The sequence below is a fragment of the Phaethon lepturus genome, unplaced genomic scaffold (assembly GCF_000687285.1).
Source record: "Phaethon lepturus isolate BGI_N335 unplaced genomic scaffold, ASM68728v1 scaffold11635, whole genome shotgun sequence".
NCBI classification, from domain to species: domain Eukaryota; kingdom Metazoa; phylum Chordata; class Aves; order Phaethontiformes; family Phaethontidae; genus Phaethon; species Phaethon lepturus.
The window spans coordinates 69,431-83,164 of record NW_010539959.1 but is presented as its reverse complement, the minus strand read 5'-3'; the positions used below and the strand labels follow the sequence as shown (position 1 = coordinate 83,164).

At 38.4% G+C, this 13,734-nt stretch overlaps 1 protein-coding gene across 1 annotated transcript in view; it reads right to left on the bottom strand.

Moving 5' to 3' along the window:
- Nucleotides 1-6,083: 6,083 nt before the first annotated feature.
- The window catches only part of SCUBE1 (signal peptide, CUB domain, EGF-like 1), a gene marked incomplete at its 5' end in the record, with an annotated part of 73,202 nt that continues 65,551 nt past the window's right edge, over nucleotides 6,084-13,734 (bottom strand). The window contains 5 exons of the mRNA XM_010287310.1: nucleotides 6,084-6,384; nucleotides 7,544-7,623; nucleotides 8,670-8,822; nucleotides 11,334-11,531; nucleotides 12,727-12,888. Coding sequence (XP_010285612.1) covers nucleotides 6,232-6,384; nucleotides 7,544-7,623; nucleotides 8,670-8,822; nucleotides 11,334-11,531; nucleotides 12,727-12,888 — 746 coding nt within the window. The remainder of the gene's footprint in view (nucleotides 6,385-7,543; nucleotides 7,624-8,669; nucleotides 8,823-11,333; nucleotides 11,532-12,726; nucleotides 12,889-13,734) is intronic.

Here is a 13,734-nt window from a genome sequence, read left to right as displayed (position 1 = left end):
TCTAGTCTACCAGAAATTCCTGCTTAACAGATGATGGACAGGATCATAGTGAACTTTATGGAGCTCAAACGACCACTGACATCAGTGGCAGTTTTGCCTAAAAAAGGCTCTGTGATCCGATCCAATATGAGGTTTTATCACCTCCATTGCTACCTAGGGGCATGGAGATACCATACCTCTTCTTGTCTTTTGAATGTCCTTTTATTTCTGAGTTTTGTGTTGTTTCTTATCCTAATAATGGAAGAAGAACTATCACTAACTTTAGAATACATATTCTTTATATGTTATGAAAACGGTAAGCACTTGATAGGTGTGTGGTATCATGTCACAGTGTGAATGACACTTGATAGTGAATTCTATGAAAATTAGCAGGTTAAATTGCCCCAGAAATCTCTTCCTATGATGCCAGTGGGACTGCAGAAATAACAGGAGCAGTAATCTGGAAGGATGAATCTGACTATTGGCCACATGCACCCCAGTCTCCTAAAGTACCTTTTTAATCATCGTGTTGAGTATCCGCTCCTGTCAATGCAAATTAACGGCCTTTCTAAGGTATAAAACATAGAAAACAATATTTACAAAATAATTTTAATTAAAAAAGTAACAACAACTCTAAAAAAGATATTTTAACAATCATTAAAAATAATGTTTAATTAAGAAAAGCCACTTTTTTTTCTAGATATTGAGAAATTAATCTAAAATTGAATTGCCATTGTTTGTATAGCTTTAAACTTGTTATCTTCGCTTTCTGAATACAGATGGTTTAAATTATTACATCTAAAGGTACTTCTGTACATTTTACTCTTGTATATTACATATTAATTTTATAGATTAAAAGCTTAGTGATGAAACAGAATAAATAAATGAAATGACAAACTGGAACTGTATATATTCAGATACTTAGATAACAGTTTTTTGATATTAAGAGTTTATTTTCCAGTCTGTTTCTATTCAGATGAAAAATGTTACAATAAAACATGAGACTTCTCTCTGAATCCAAGTCTCACACTGAGAAATAAGTTCATATTACCTTAGAGAAATTTCCCTCCCATAAATTCTTATGGGAGACAAAAGTCTTTCTCCCCCCTGGCAAGTGCTTACAACAGTCTCTCATCCTAGAAAACTACTTCATTAAAGTCTCAAAGTATTGAGAGTCTATAGAACTTCTCCAGTTACTACCATTCTTGTCAATCAGTGGTTTTAAACCATGAAAAAAATGCAACTACCTGAACTCATGACACAGGCACAAGTAACTGCATGTGTTGCTCATTCCCATCATTAGAAAAGGGAAAATCCAGATCCCTCAGGTGGCTGAGAAATTTGCCACTGGATTCAGTTGTTGAAGATTTCCCTCCAGCTTCTTTTTTAAGAGCACTCAAAGGTATTTAGAGTCCAGATGTGGGAACTGTCACAGAGCAGTTAGGTTTTGCTGGCAAAGACCCATCAGCAGTTCCTATATATGAATCATACCAGTACTTTTGCTCCTGATGTTCATAACTTGTTAGCCGCAAGATTAAGCCTGGGTTGTTTATAGGTAAGACTGACCTGAGGAATTGGAATCTGTTGGGCATGCTTACAAAGGGGCATGAGGTGGGGTTTGACTTTCCTCTTTGAATGTTTAATGCACCTAAGCATGTTTCTTGTTCATGTGGCATCATCTTCACATTCTGCTCACAGACAGAGGACTACAGGTGAGCTGCGCTCTTTCAAAACCAGCTGACAACTCAGAACGTGGACTCTCTGAAAACTCTGCAATAAAGCCTGTATTTATGTAAGCTAGTCTAAGACTAAACTAAACTTAAACTAAACTAAATCTAGCTTACTAGGTAAGCTAGTTTTTTAACTAAGCTTACTTACTTTTAAGTAAGCTTACCCTAGTATGAAGCTGATGTGTAAGAAAGATCAGTCTAAATCTTCAGTAGTTCTAACACTGTGATTTAACTTTGTTTTGTAGGGGAGGAACAATGAGGAAATAAATTTCTTTTCAAAAGTTAGCCTTTAGGTAAAAATCTAATGTATGATGGAGGAAGGAAGGCAGGGAAAGAAAATGGTCTGGAAGACAACTTCAAGCAGCTTTAAATCCAGTTTTGGTGAGCTAAATCTTCAGGCAGACTAAATCTTGCTATTGCAGGCAAGACAGATGGCAATCTATTGAACACCAAATCCTGATACTTCCTGTACTCAAATGACATACACGCAGGCACCTTGCCCACAGCAGTCAGTAACGAGTGCTTTCAGGGCGCAACTTCGGCCTTGGTTAGCAATGTCTGATCATTGCAGTCTCCTGGACTGCAGCAGGTATGCAGGTGGTGATTTGGTGGCACATGAGAAGGTTTAGGGATGATTCACCATCACCTCACTAAAAATAAGTGCAGTATTTAAAGCAGGAGGAGAGGCTTAAAATGGTAAGTGCTACAGGTGCAGCTTTTAAGCATATTGGCATTTGCAAATTGAAAATAAAAAGCTCAGTTTGTGACGAAGAATTGGGCAATCATAAATGGACACCTCTTCAGCCTTCCTGTAGTAACACATAAACATGTTGTTGCACCTGTTCTGCATACAATGTGTAATTCTGTAAAAACACATACAGGGCTGTATTTATTGAACATGTTTAAATGCAATATTTCATGTTTAGGGTAAAAGCAAAGATTTTATATTCTGTGATGTATTGATTCCTTTCCTGAAGCTGGTTTTCTCTTAAAGGTGGCCATATTTCTCCTTGTATGGTTTTTGATTCCCAAATGTGTCTAGGTCTTCTCCATAGAAGACAATGTTCCTTCTTGTGCTGTTATTGTATAGCAGCAATATGTTCTCTGACTTCTAACAATGAAGACAGCCTACACCTACATGAACAAATGAAAAGCTGAGCTGACCTTCTGTTTGGTGACCGCCAGTTTCTGTAACTATAAATCTAGTATGAAAGTCAAAGCATTTTTAACTTTTAGAGCTGATGTAAAAATTCTGTGCTGTTGTATAAATCAGTTGTATAAATCAGTTCAGACTGTCCTATATACCACTTGTCATTACTTATTTCATTAGAAATTTGCATTAGAAAAATGCCATGGGCATTTCTACGCAGAGCTGCAAAGATTCAAACCTGACGCGTTTTCTAAATATATCACAGATGAAACCCCTATATATTCAGAAGCATTTCACTGCATACTTTTGAAGGGCAAATTATCTTTCTTTCACAGCTGCCCACGACACAAAGTCTGCATTTGCTACAGTAGTCCCCGAGCGCCTTGTCCTGACTGGAGTCCATGCCCTGACACAGCTCCAGGGAATATGAGCTAATGCACACTCTCAGGTTGTGTCTCAGGATGAACTAGTGTGGTTGTAAGTCAGGGTGAGTTGTACCAGAACTAAATGCAGCTACTCCCTCCTGTATTCAACTCTCACACTCTCACATCTCTACCGAGGTCCCACTAACAGTGGCAACAACTGGGGCATGTCCCTCTTGTAGTTGCTATCTGGCACTGGATTCCCCGTGTAGCTGAGAACTTGGAAAATGTTACGGTGCTGCCAGTGGTTTCTGGACTCGTAAGGCAATTACTTTCACCCCTGTTCCAGGGTTTGTCCTGCTTGGCACCAGTGTTGTACAGTGGTATTATGTCCAAATGTGTAGGTTGTTAAGCAAAAATTTTAGCAAGGATTTTACTAAACTCACTGCACAGCATCAGGTTCCAAAGTTCATGTACTGAAGTTTGAAACACTAAAGATCGCTGTAAATCATTCAGCAAATGAGGAAGTTATTTTTCTACATATCTTTCATATCTTTTCCTTCATATCTTTCAGTAGGATGGTTGCAATCCTGACCCATTCCAATAATTCTGGGTAACCTATCAGACTTTGCAATACTGTTTGGCTGAAGTATTTTTTTTTAGCTACACACTTATGTATGACTGAGTACGTAAAAAGATTTTTGCTTTTTTAAGGTTTAATTTTTTTCTACAAATAATTCCTGTTAACTTAAAAAATATATGTCACTGTTTTCTTTCAGGCATGCACTCAATCTAGGACTGATGATATGTTCTCCTTCAAATGTTCACCTTTAGTAACCAGTGATGAATACTTAATAAAAGTAGTTTCAACACCCTCGCAAAAAGTTAGGTTTAACAGCCTTTAAAAAAGGACTTTTACAGAGATGTTGCATTTTGAAATTAGGGTTATTATATAAATACATATATTAAAGAGAAAGCTTGTCAAAGACCGAAGACCCATGAGTGAAAAAAAAAAAAGTTTTTAGACTCTAAGTTGAAACTGTTCAGGCATCAAAAAAAAAAAATTATACTCTTCAAAAGAAAAGGAAAGAAGGCAACAAAATTACAAGATGACTAAGTAGAAAAACTCAACAGAATATTTAAGGTGTCTTTCAGAAATGGAATATTCAACAACTTGTAGCCAGCAGAAACCTACTTTGTAAATTTAAACAGTACTTGTGCAAAGACAAAAAAAAAATTAAGATGTTAACCATAACCACGCTTAATGTACGCCTTTGAGAGCATCCAAGGGTATGTTAAACTACAGGGTAGATATGCCAAAAAAATGCAGTGAAGCAAAACTGCATTTACTCTTTTTTTGAAAGGATGCTGGCATGATAGTTAAATTTCTCCATGTAATAAACTTGTAGGATCAAAAGGGAAAATGATATACAAGAGGAAAGGAGTTAAAAGTAAAGAGGTTGAAATACTAATAAAAAAAGCTACTCTTTCATGGAAATTAGCTCCTGTGCCAGGAAACACAGGGTCTATCATCATCTTAACCCACCAGTACCTGTCATTCTGCGAGGAAGACCTGACCACCAGGCTGATGCTCTCTGGCAGACCATACAGTCCCTTGGTTGATGGGCGCTGTGGTTACAAATCCATGACAAATGGGAGCACCAGCTCTCTGAAAGACTGCAGGGCCTTCCCTCCAACTCATCTGCAAAACTCTGTCCTCTTCACCCCCTGCCCCCTTAGAGTGGTCCTCTGACACAGGTATGTTCCCTGCATTTTAGAAACAGCAGGTCCAATAAAAATCCCTCCTTGATGAGCTCCTCTCACGTGTGTCATCCTCAGGGGTAACTCTGTTGGTCTGCATGCAAGGGATGCCCAAGGAAGAGGCAATAGCTGACCCCTTATTGGACAGCAACTGTATCTTAACTGATGTTATTTTTCCTGGAATAATGTATGTTGAAAGAGACTGTCCCAGAGTAAACTATTATCCAGTATTATAAAACTCCAAAAGGCTTCAGTTTGGTGTTAATGCAGTGACAAGCACTTGGAGAAGTCATTTAATGATCTAAGCAAAGTTACAAATAGATACGAGTAAATAGCATGTGTGGGAGTAAAGATTTAAGCATGAATAATATTTACAGTAACTAAAGATAACATTACTAATGTACCCACAAATAGAAGTATATATTTATATATTTATATATTGTACTTAATTAGATGCTCTATTAACGGAAAGAAAAACAAGACTACTACTGTTGTTCGTTTCTCACCTATCCTATTGTAAATGCCTTCAAAGGGACCAACTGGTATACGGAAATTCAGAGCTAAATCTGTTTCAGCGAAGTAATTGACAGTGGCAAACCTCTGAAGAAGTTTAGAAGAGGACAGATAAAAACATTAGGACGTGGGACTCAATCTTACGTAATTCATAAAACAAAATTATACATCTGTTTCTTTTTTTTCCTTCTTTTTTCCCCTTTTGATTTCTACTTGGATAGAGGTTCCACTAAGCCACAAATGAGATATAACAAAATTTAGATTGTTTTGTTTTCTTCTAAAGATTCAAATATAAACTTCAAGTGCAATTCAAAATCCAAATATTATTTATACTACATACTTCTTTCTACAACAGAACTTATCTGCAGGTAGTTTAATCAGATTTGAATAGATTCCTTCTTTGCTTTGATGAAAGTTATTGTCGATGAAAAATAAAAAGCTAGAAAGAATATTTTCTACATAATCTAAATTCAAATAGAAAGTGAAGATACATGAGTGCAGACACAAATCTGGATCTTCAAGTAGATGCACTCAGGGATGCACAATTTTTTTGGTAGTAAAAATCCCATTCAGAACATTGGCTTTTAACAATTATAAACATTATAGGTATTCTTCAATATACAATTGAAAACAAAGACTGCAAAAAAGAGCCTTCAAATTAGCAAATGTGTCTACTATGGAGGAAAGACAATGTTTGACAGGAATGCAAAGTAGCCAAAAATTGAATACCATTAGACTATTTGTATGGTCGTAGAAATCTGGAAACTTTTGATCGCAGCAGCTTTATAAATGATCTTGGAAACATCTCTTTTGACTCTTGTGCTGTGTACTTGAAATAGTTTTGTGGGTGTGCCAGTACATCAAAGAGAGCTTTAATCAGTTTCTTGTCCTATGAGAGACAACATGTATGTATATTAGCCAAAAATAGAGTTTGGATTTAGTGTCTGCACAACTTTCAAAATTAATGAACAGCAATCAGGGTTTTTTTTTTTGCAAAACTTGATTCTGGGTAAAACAGCGTGAGGAAATTACTCTACGTTGCTGTGGATTTTTATACTGGTAAATCTTTCTACTGTATGGAATTTTTTTTGCAATTTGTATTCCTAGAAGGTCCTGAAGTGAGAAGGTGGCAGCTGGGTTAACCATCAACTGGCAGCAGAAGTTAGGCAGCAGAATTGCAAACTGCCTCTGACTGCCCTTCCAGCCTATTCCACACTGCTGTCCACAGGGCCTTACTTTCCCAAACAAGAGAGAAGGCTGGTCTTCAGCGATGCTGAGCTCTTTAAGGACCTTCTCCTGTACCTTGGTAAACTCTTGATTCAGAGCCTCAGCTGAGCCTGTACCTGACCCTATACACTGCAGCTGGGACCTGAGCGACCTCAAAGCTCTAGTGAGAGAAAACGCAGGGCTGGCCGGGGCAGCTGGCTGTTAATCAGTTCCTGTCCTTCCAAGCCATACATTTACACAGCTGAATTTGCCTTCTGAACAGCCTTTTTTCAGTTTTAATTAGTTAGTTGTGATAGGTGGCAGGACAGCAGCCTTCCTCTGCAATTCTCTCTCAACATGTTGCTTGTGCCTTTGCAAAACCATTCCATGGACAGCTTACAATGCTACATTATGGTTATGTCTTGTTGAGGCAGGAGAGTGATTTAGGTAAATACATTTTTTAATGCACAGGAAATTCTAACTTAATGACTCATTCAAACACATGCCAGACTGAGGGTGAAGAAAGCTTTTCAAACAGAGATTCTTCATTCTTGGTTGACTAATTTTTCTAATATACAATCATGTTAGCATACATTTAGTTCCTGATTCAGAAAAAGACATATGCATGTGCCTAGCCCAGCTAAACTACTGATTTTCTTCTGCTCCGAATATCAGTATAAACCTCAGAAGACAGTGAATTTAATTTGGGGTCACACTTGAAGTTTAAATATTATGACCCTATCAGGGTAATAATACCTATCAGGGTAATGAGAACTATCTTGGGAAAATAACTTAGTAAAAGGAATTCTTGGTTAGCCTCAGGTAAAGCAGAATTTTCTTACCTTTAGAATTTCTTGATGATTTTCTGATGCATATAATCGTCCGTCTCGAACAATATCTTCTATTAGTTGTTGATAATCCTCTGAAAAACAAAGATCAGTTGAGTAACTGTGGCATCCTTTGGGAGGAGAATAGCCAGACATTAGCTAGACCTCCTCTTCAAGACAGAGCTGAGCAATTTAGTATCCAGTTAATTATTCAGTGTCTCTCAAGCTACTGTAGTCTAATCTAATCACATTAAAATTCCGTACTGCTTTAGAACAGTAATTTTGAATTATCCATATAAGTATTAACTTAACCCCAAAACAATGGCTACTCCCTCCAGATAATAATGCTTTATTGTCTGCTTTAGAGGTGAAGAAACAGGACCAGCGATATGAAGTAACTGTCAAAGGTTATATGCGAAGTCAGCAGCAGAGTCAGGAACAGATTCTTGTTTTCTGCCCTGATAACAGCTCTCATTCCTGAAAGGAATACTGATTCAATACCGATTTTCTCATCGTTCACAAAATTGCACTGGTGTTTGGAAAAGAGACGGACTAACAGCTGCCAAAGGTATCACAGAAAAGTTTTTGTTTCATTAAAAAGGAAATAACTTTAAAGTCCAAAATAGACAGTTTAACGCATAATTTATATGACAAGCCGGACTGTTTTAAAATGTGGGTTTATGAAAGTGGTTACTGAAAGGATATTTCTTTTTGCATCATTGTTTTTCTGTGTTGGACTTGTGATTTTATTAATTTATAGTTTTCAAAATTGTATGTGTTACTAGTAGGACTTGATGAAGGGCCTTCCTAAAATGCACAGCAATAAATGGTATTCTCATTATGCATATGATAAATGCCAATTAAAAGGAGTCTCGTTGAATTCAGTGGGATAAGGATTAAGTTTAAAGACTTCCGTGTAACTTGCTGCCCCTTAAAGTATTAGGAAAAGTAATAAAAATAAAATCAAGTATTATTTCAAAGTCTTTGCAACTGGTTTTAAAGTAATTCACTGGACTAAAAAGGAGTTACATCAAATTTTTCCTTATTTTTCTCTCCCTGTAATCAGTGTAAGAGAGATTCTAAAGGACAATTTTCTGTAATTCAGATATAACACAAAGATGGAAAACAACCCCGTTCTCACCATCGTAAGTCACATAGGGGACCTGAAATCCTTTGCCACTGTTTCCTTCATTTGACTTGAACTGAATCCAGAGCTTCCTCGATCTTGAGGTAAATGCAATAGGTCTCTCGTAAGTCTGACATGTTTCATATGTAGTAATTGAAGTAGGAGAAGCTAGAAAGAAGGTTAAATAAAGAAATGCTCTTTATAAAATAACTTTTTGCACCCTTCCTGATCTAGAGGTCAGAAATATCAAATTGACAAGACACTTCTCAGATGACGTATTCCTGAGAGCAGAATTTTTTCGCAATACCAGGGATGTAGTCTTTATCTGTCTATAAGGAGAAGTAAGTTTTTCCACAAAGGTAACGGGAACCCCTCTGTCCCTCAGCAAGAAGCTTACGTAGACAGCGAGATGCCAGAGAGAATTTTTGACATTTATAAAATTACTATTAATATTACTTATTTCGTGTACTACTCTAGCAATGAATTCCAGGGTTCCCATATGCTGGGCCCAGATAGGTAAGAACAAGGCAGCTGCACCCTGGGCAGGTGTGGTAACCAGCTTCTTATGTGCTCAGTTTGGGGAGTTCATCTGACAGCAATAAACCTCTTATCAGAATGTAGTACCCTGGTGTAGGGATTCTGACCAAAAGACCATCGCGCACTGGGGAGTTAGCGATCCACAGAGCAGTTAACTTGGGTATGGCCAGGCCTGTGCTGCGCTGCGCGTCCAGCGTGGCCTTCAGGCCTGTGTTGTGCTGCACAAATCCCATGGCTGCAGGGTAAACCCTCAGCCTCCTCATTGTAACGAGAGGAACTTGCAGGCAGCTCCCACTTGGTACCGGGGATTATGCTACTGTGTGGCCTTGCCTTTACCTAAAAGTGCAGCAAGAAGTGCTCATGAGAACATTATTTATCATTTCTACTGCCAAACAGAACCAGAGTTGTTTCCTTGTAAGAAAATCGTGTAATTTCAAATGACTGAGAGGGCAAAATCTCTTCTATGGACAGGTTCTGCCCAGCATGCTGCGTGTGGATCAGAGGCCCGTTCAATGCTATGCTGCCTATTGTTCCTACCATCTAAAGGGATGTAGGATTAGCTACACTATTTTCTCCTTATAATGATAGCTCTGATAAATAGCATTTTAAATGATACCTTACTAACTCTCAGTGCCATAACGGACCAGCACCTCCCAGTGCAAAACACCTGGTTGTAGGTTTGGGGGAAAAAAAAAAGAAGTAATTTATCTACACTTAAAACAGAGCTAATAGCTGGGAACCAGAAAGTCTCCCATTTGCCCCTTAATGTAAGTAACAGATGGAGGGTGCAGGATGTCTTCAAATCATTATGAATGTATCACAAGGCTGCTCTGAGCTGAAAGGCATTTCAAACAGAAGGAAAAAACCAGCTTCTTACCTAGTTCAAAAAAATCACTCCCTAGCCACAGGATAATTAGGGAAATCAAGTATATATAACAAGTATAACCTAATATCTGACCTTGCTAGGGCTGATTCAACTTTCACTGATGTTAGCAGAGAGAGAGGGACTTTTCAAACTGAATGGGATGTGGATTCTTGAAGTGCAAAAAAGTGGATCTAACTGTAACTCTGGAACTGCCATCGGTTTTTCCACAGTAACATTAGCAGCTGACCGTACATGAACTATGATAAATATTCATAAGATCTACTCTTATGATGCCAAACATGCAGTGATCACAAAACATGACTCTGAAAAACTGCCCTCATTTTCCAGTGTTGTTGTTGTTTTGGTACTGTTATCTGTACTAAAGTGGAAGTCAGGCCCTGATGTGCCTGGCTTTACTCATTGTTGGAACCACAGTTTGAGATTAGAAGTACAACTGATTTGTTTTGCTACAGTAAGTGCTTTGCTTTTAAAAAATTGATCTGGACAGATATAATTTCCTTCCACCTATAGTGAGCAAGTTTCTTCTTCTGATATATAGAGATGTCAACACAAGCCCTCAAGGATAAGAAGTTGTGAAAATTGTTTTAGCAAATAAAATACACTGTTTTAGCAAGTAAAAAAAACGTTGCTTTAAACAAAGCTCCATATAAACAATTGCCTTCCAGGTTTGGTGTGTCTTGGGAGATTTAGCAAGAGATCACCAGAAGCTGGATGCCTACACAGGACTGAAGGAGGAGTGCATCTCATTGGTGTCTTGAAGTTGTTGAATTAACTTCCTAATCAAAGACACAGTGCACCCCCCACTCCACAGAAAATTGGGGAAAGCCTTGGATTTCTTGAGGGTGTCAGGTGTACCAACCTGTGTCACTGCACAGATTTAGCAATAACTGCAGCACATACATACTTTCAAAGGATAAGTGAGAGCACAGTTTGTACGGATGACAGGAGATAGCTCTCCCGATATAACTTAGCATAGCTTTGTTGACTTCTAGAGTGACAAGTGATTTACCTCACGTGGTAATTGGGCCAGACAGAAGCCCAGTGACTGCTCTGTGATTCAGCCAAGACACTTGAATAATTAATATCACTCTGTTAATTGTTATTGGTACCGTGTTCCGTTTTAACTTGCTGTGCCAGTTCATTCAACAATCCTTTTAGAAACACTGGATGGAAGAAGACAGTCCTCGCTTCAATATGAACTTACCACACAGTCAGTTTGCAATAAATATTTATATAACCCATGTCTGGCAACTTACCACTTTTTCTCATTACTAAAACATCACCGCATTCATCTTCAATGGGGAGAAATATCTCAGGTACTACGATGAGTATTCTCCTCTTTGGGGGTGGATTTATATTCCAAATGCATTCAACATTAGCTGGGTAGTCTCCAGGATAGTTGGGCGATTCAATGTAGCCAGTATAATCCCCAAGTTCTCCTCCACAGTGCTGGTCTGTGAAGAAACATAAATTAGCATTTGTGTTAGCTGATTAGCTAATTTGAGGTGTTATTCTAGATCTGTCAAGAGCAAGTCTAAACTCCTCCTGGTGGCTTCAGAAATGCATACATTCTCCAGCTGCCTCTTTGTTTAGCATGGAAAGCCTTTAAAGGAATACTTGATCTGCAGGGCTGCTCCAGCTGATTTGCAAAACCTTAATCTCCAGTGTACAAACTGGTTCAATGCTTCATTCGTGCTGCTGTAACATTTGATTAAGAAATGAACACAGCTAAGTAAACATGATCCCATTGTGGAGGTACTCACACAGTGGTTACCACTGAGACCATGCTGACATGCAGAAGATACTCTGATTTAACTTCACTTGTTTTTTGACTTGATTTAGCTGAATGAGTGTGATGATCCTAATAGGCAACCTTATCCTGATTGCAGATCAGCCTTACTTTATCTTAAACCAGTTAATAATAAATCTCCATTGATGGATCAGTTTTACTTTCAGAGTTTTCAAAACTCCTATTGAATTTGCCACAGAAGCCTGATTCCATAAATTACTTAAGCTTAATGTCTCCAGGCCTACTCACCCACATAAAACTAGATTTTTTTTACATTTTCTTACATTAGCATAGTAGAGATGAAAAAAATGGCTTGCCTAAAAGAATCAGTTGTTCACAAAAGATCAAATAAAACTGCACTGGGATCCTCATGGTGATTTAAAATGGTAACTGAAGATAGCAGGCTGAGTATGGCAAAAATGCTTATGAGGAGATTTCACTGTCATGAGCAATTACCTGGCAACGGCAGCATGTATGACCACATCTTCAAGTATTTTGTAATTATTATAAAGTGGCACTCACTCTGATAGAAGATGTTGTGCTCTACAGAGACACGAAGAAATATGCATCACTGCAGGACACCTTACAGGATCTGGGAAACCTAAAGCTCTGTAGTTTTAACTTGTAGTTGTCACTCTGCCAAGTTACACTACAGCTAAAACAATCATATGCATCAAGTGGTACTTTCACAGGTTTTTTTCCCCTCATTGTTTTCCCAATTTTTACGATTCCCTCTGGCAGCAGATGTAGGCTAACTAGGAAATACAGAGTTGAAGTCCAGCCTGACAGATGAAACCTTCAAGTTGCAGTTCAGATCTGAAGATAGGCTTCATCTCACAACTAATATAAATGCAACTTACTTTTGCAGTGCGTAACATTAGTGGAGCCATCAAAATCTGTACTTGTGTTCCCAGGGCAGGTGATGCAGTAGTTTTGACCAAACTCAGGCTGGTATGTCCCCACAGGGCATCGGATACACCTGTGTGTTGTGGAATTGTAGTAGTGTCCAGGAGAACAATGAACTGTAAGATATGAGGTATATTATTTTCAGAAAGTAGCAACCTTCAGTGCAAAGAGAACTTTCCTCTACCCTGGACATACCTCATGATCCCCATTCTGCAGTATAGTTAGGCCATAAAAGGCAAAAAAGATACCAGCTCCCTGTATTTCCCATCGCAAAGGACCTTCTAACTAGAATTATGTTCCAAAGACTAGAGCTAAACCCATATGAACTAGTAACACGTGCTACACGTGTCTCATTTCATTTAATACAGTTATTTCCAATGAGTTGGTAATAAATGGAAGCTGATGCATGGACCTGCCTCGACAATAGAAGCGCCTTTCACAATAGCAGGGAAGAGGTTTCCGTCAGTGTCTGTTTGCCAGGGCCAGCATGTCATTCCAGTAACTACACCAAAATGCACTGGGGTGGATTCCTTCTTCAGCATTTGCACTGGAAGCTGGCATTATGGACCACGCAACGTGTTGCATGCTTACAGTTTCTGCCTGGCCCATGAATAATCAATCCTTAACTTCATATAATTTCTGTAGTGGTTAGTTTTTCTAATTTGGTAAATAAAAATATAGAGGACGTGAAGGCTAAGGCATTGTCTAATGCAAGTTTGTCTCATTTCTTGCCATGCAGTGGTGCTGATTCACTTACCTGTTGCAGCACTGACTCTGTACCTGCCTGTGGTAAATTCCAAAGAAAACCATAAAGCCTGTTCAACCTCTGCAACCTCAGGAGATCATTCCTAGTTTACAGATTTCCTGACCATTTAACTTAATCACACACAGTGTTTCTACGTGCAGCGACTATGTTTGTACTGGAGCCTTTCAAAGCCCCTTGGCATTGAAGATTACAAAGG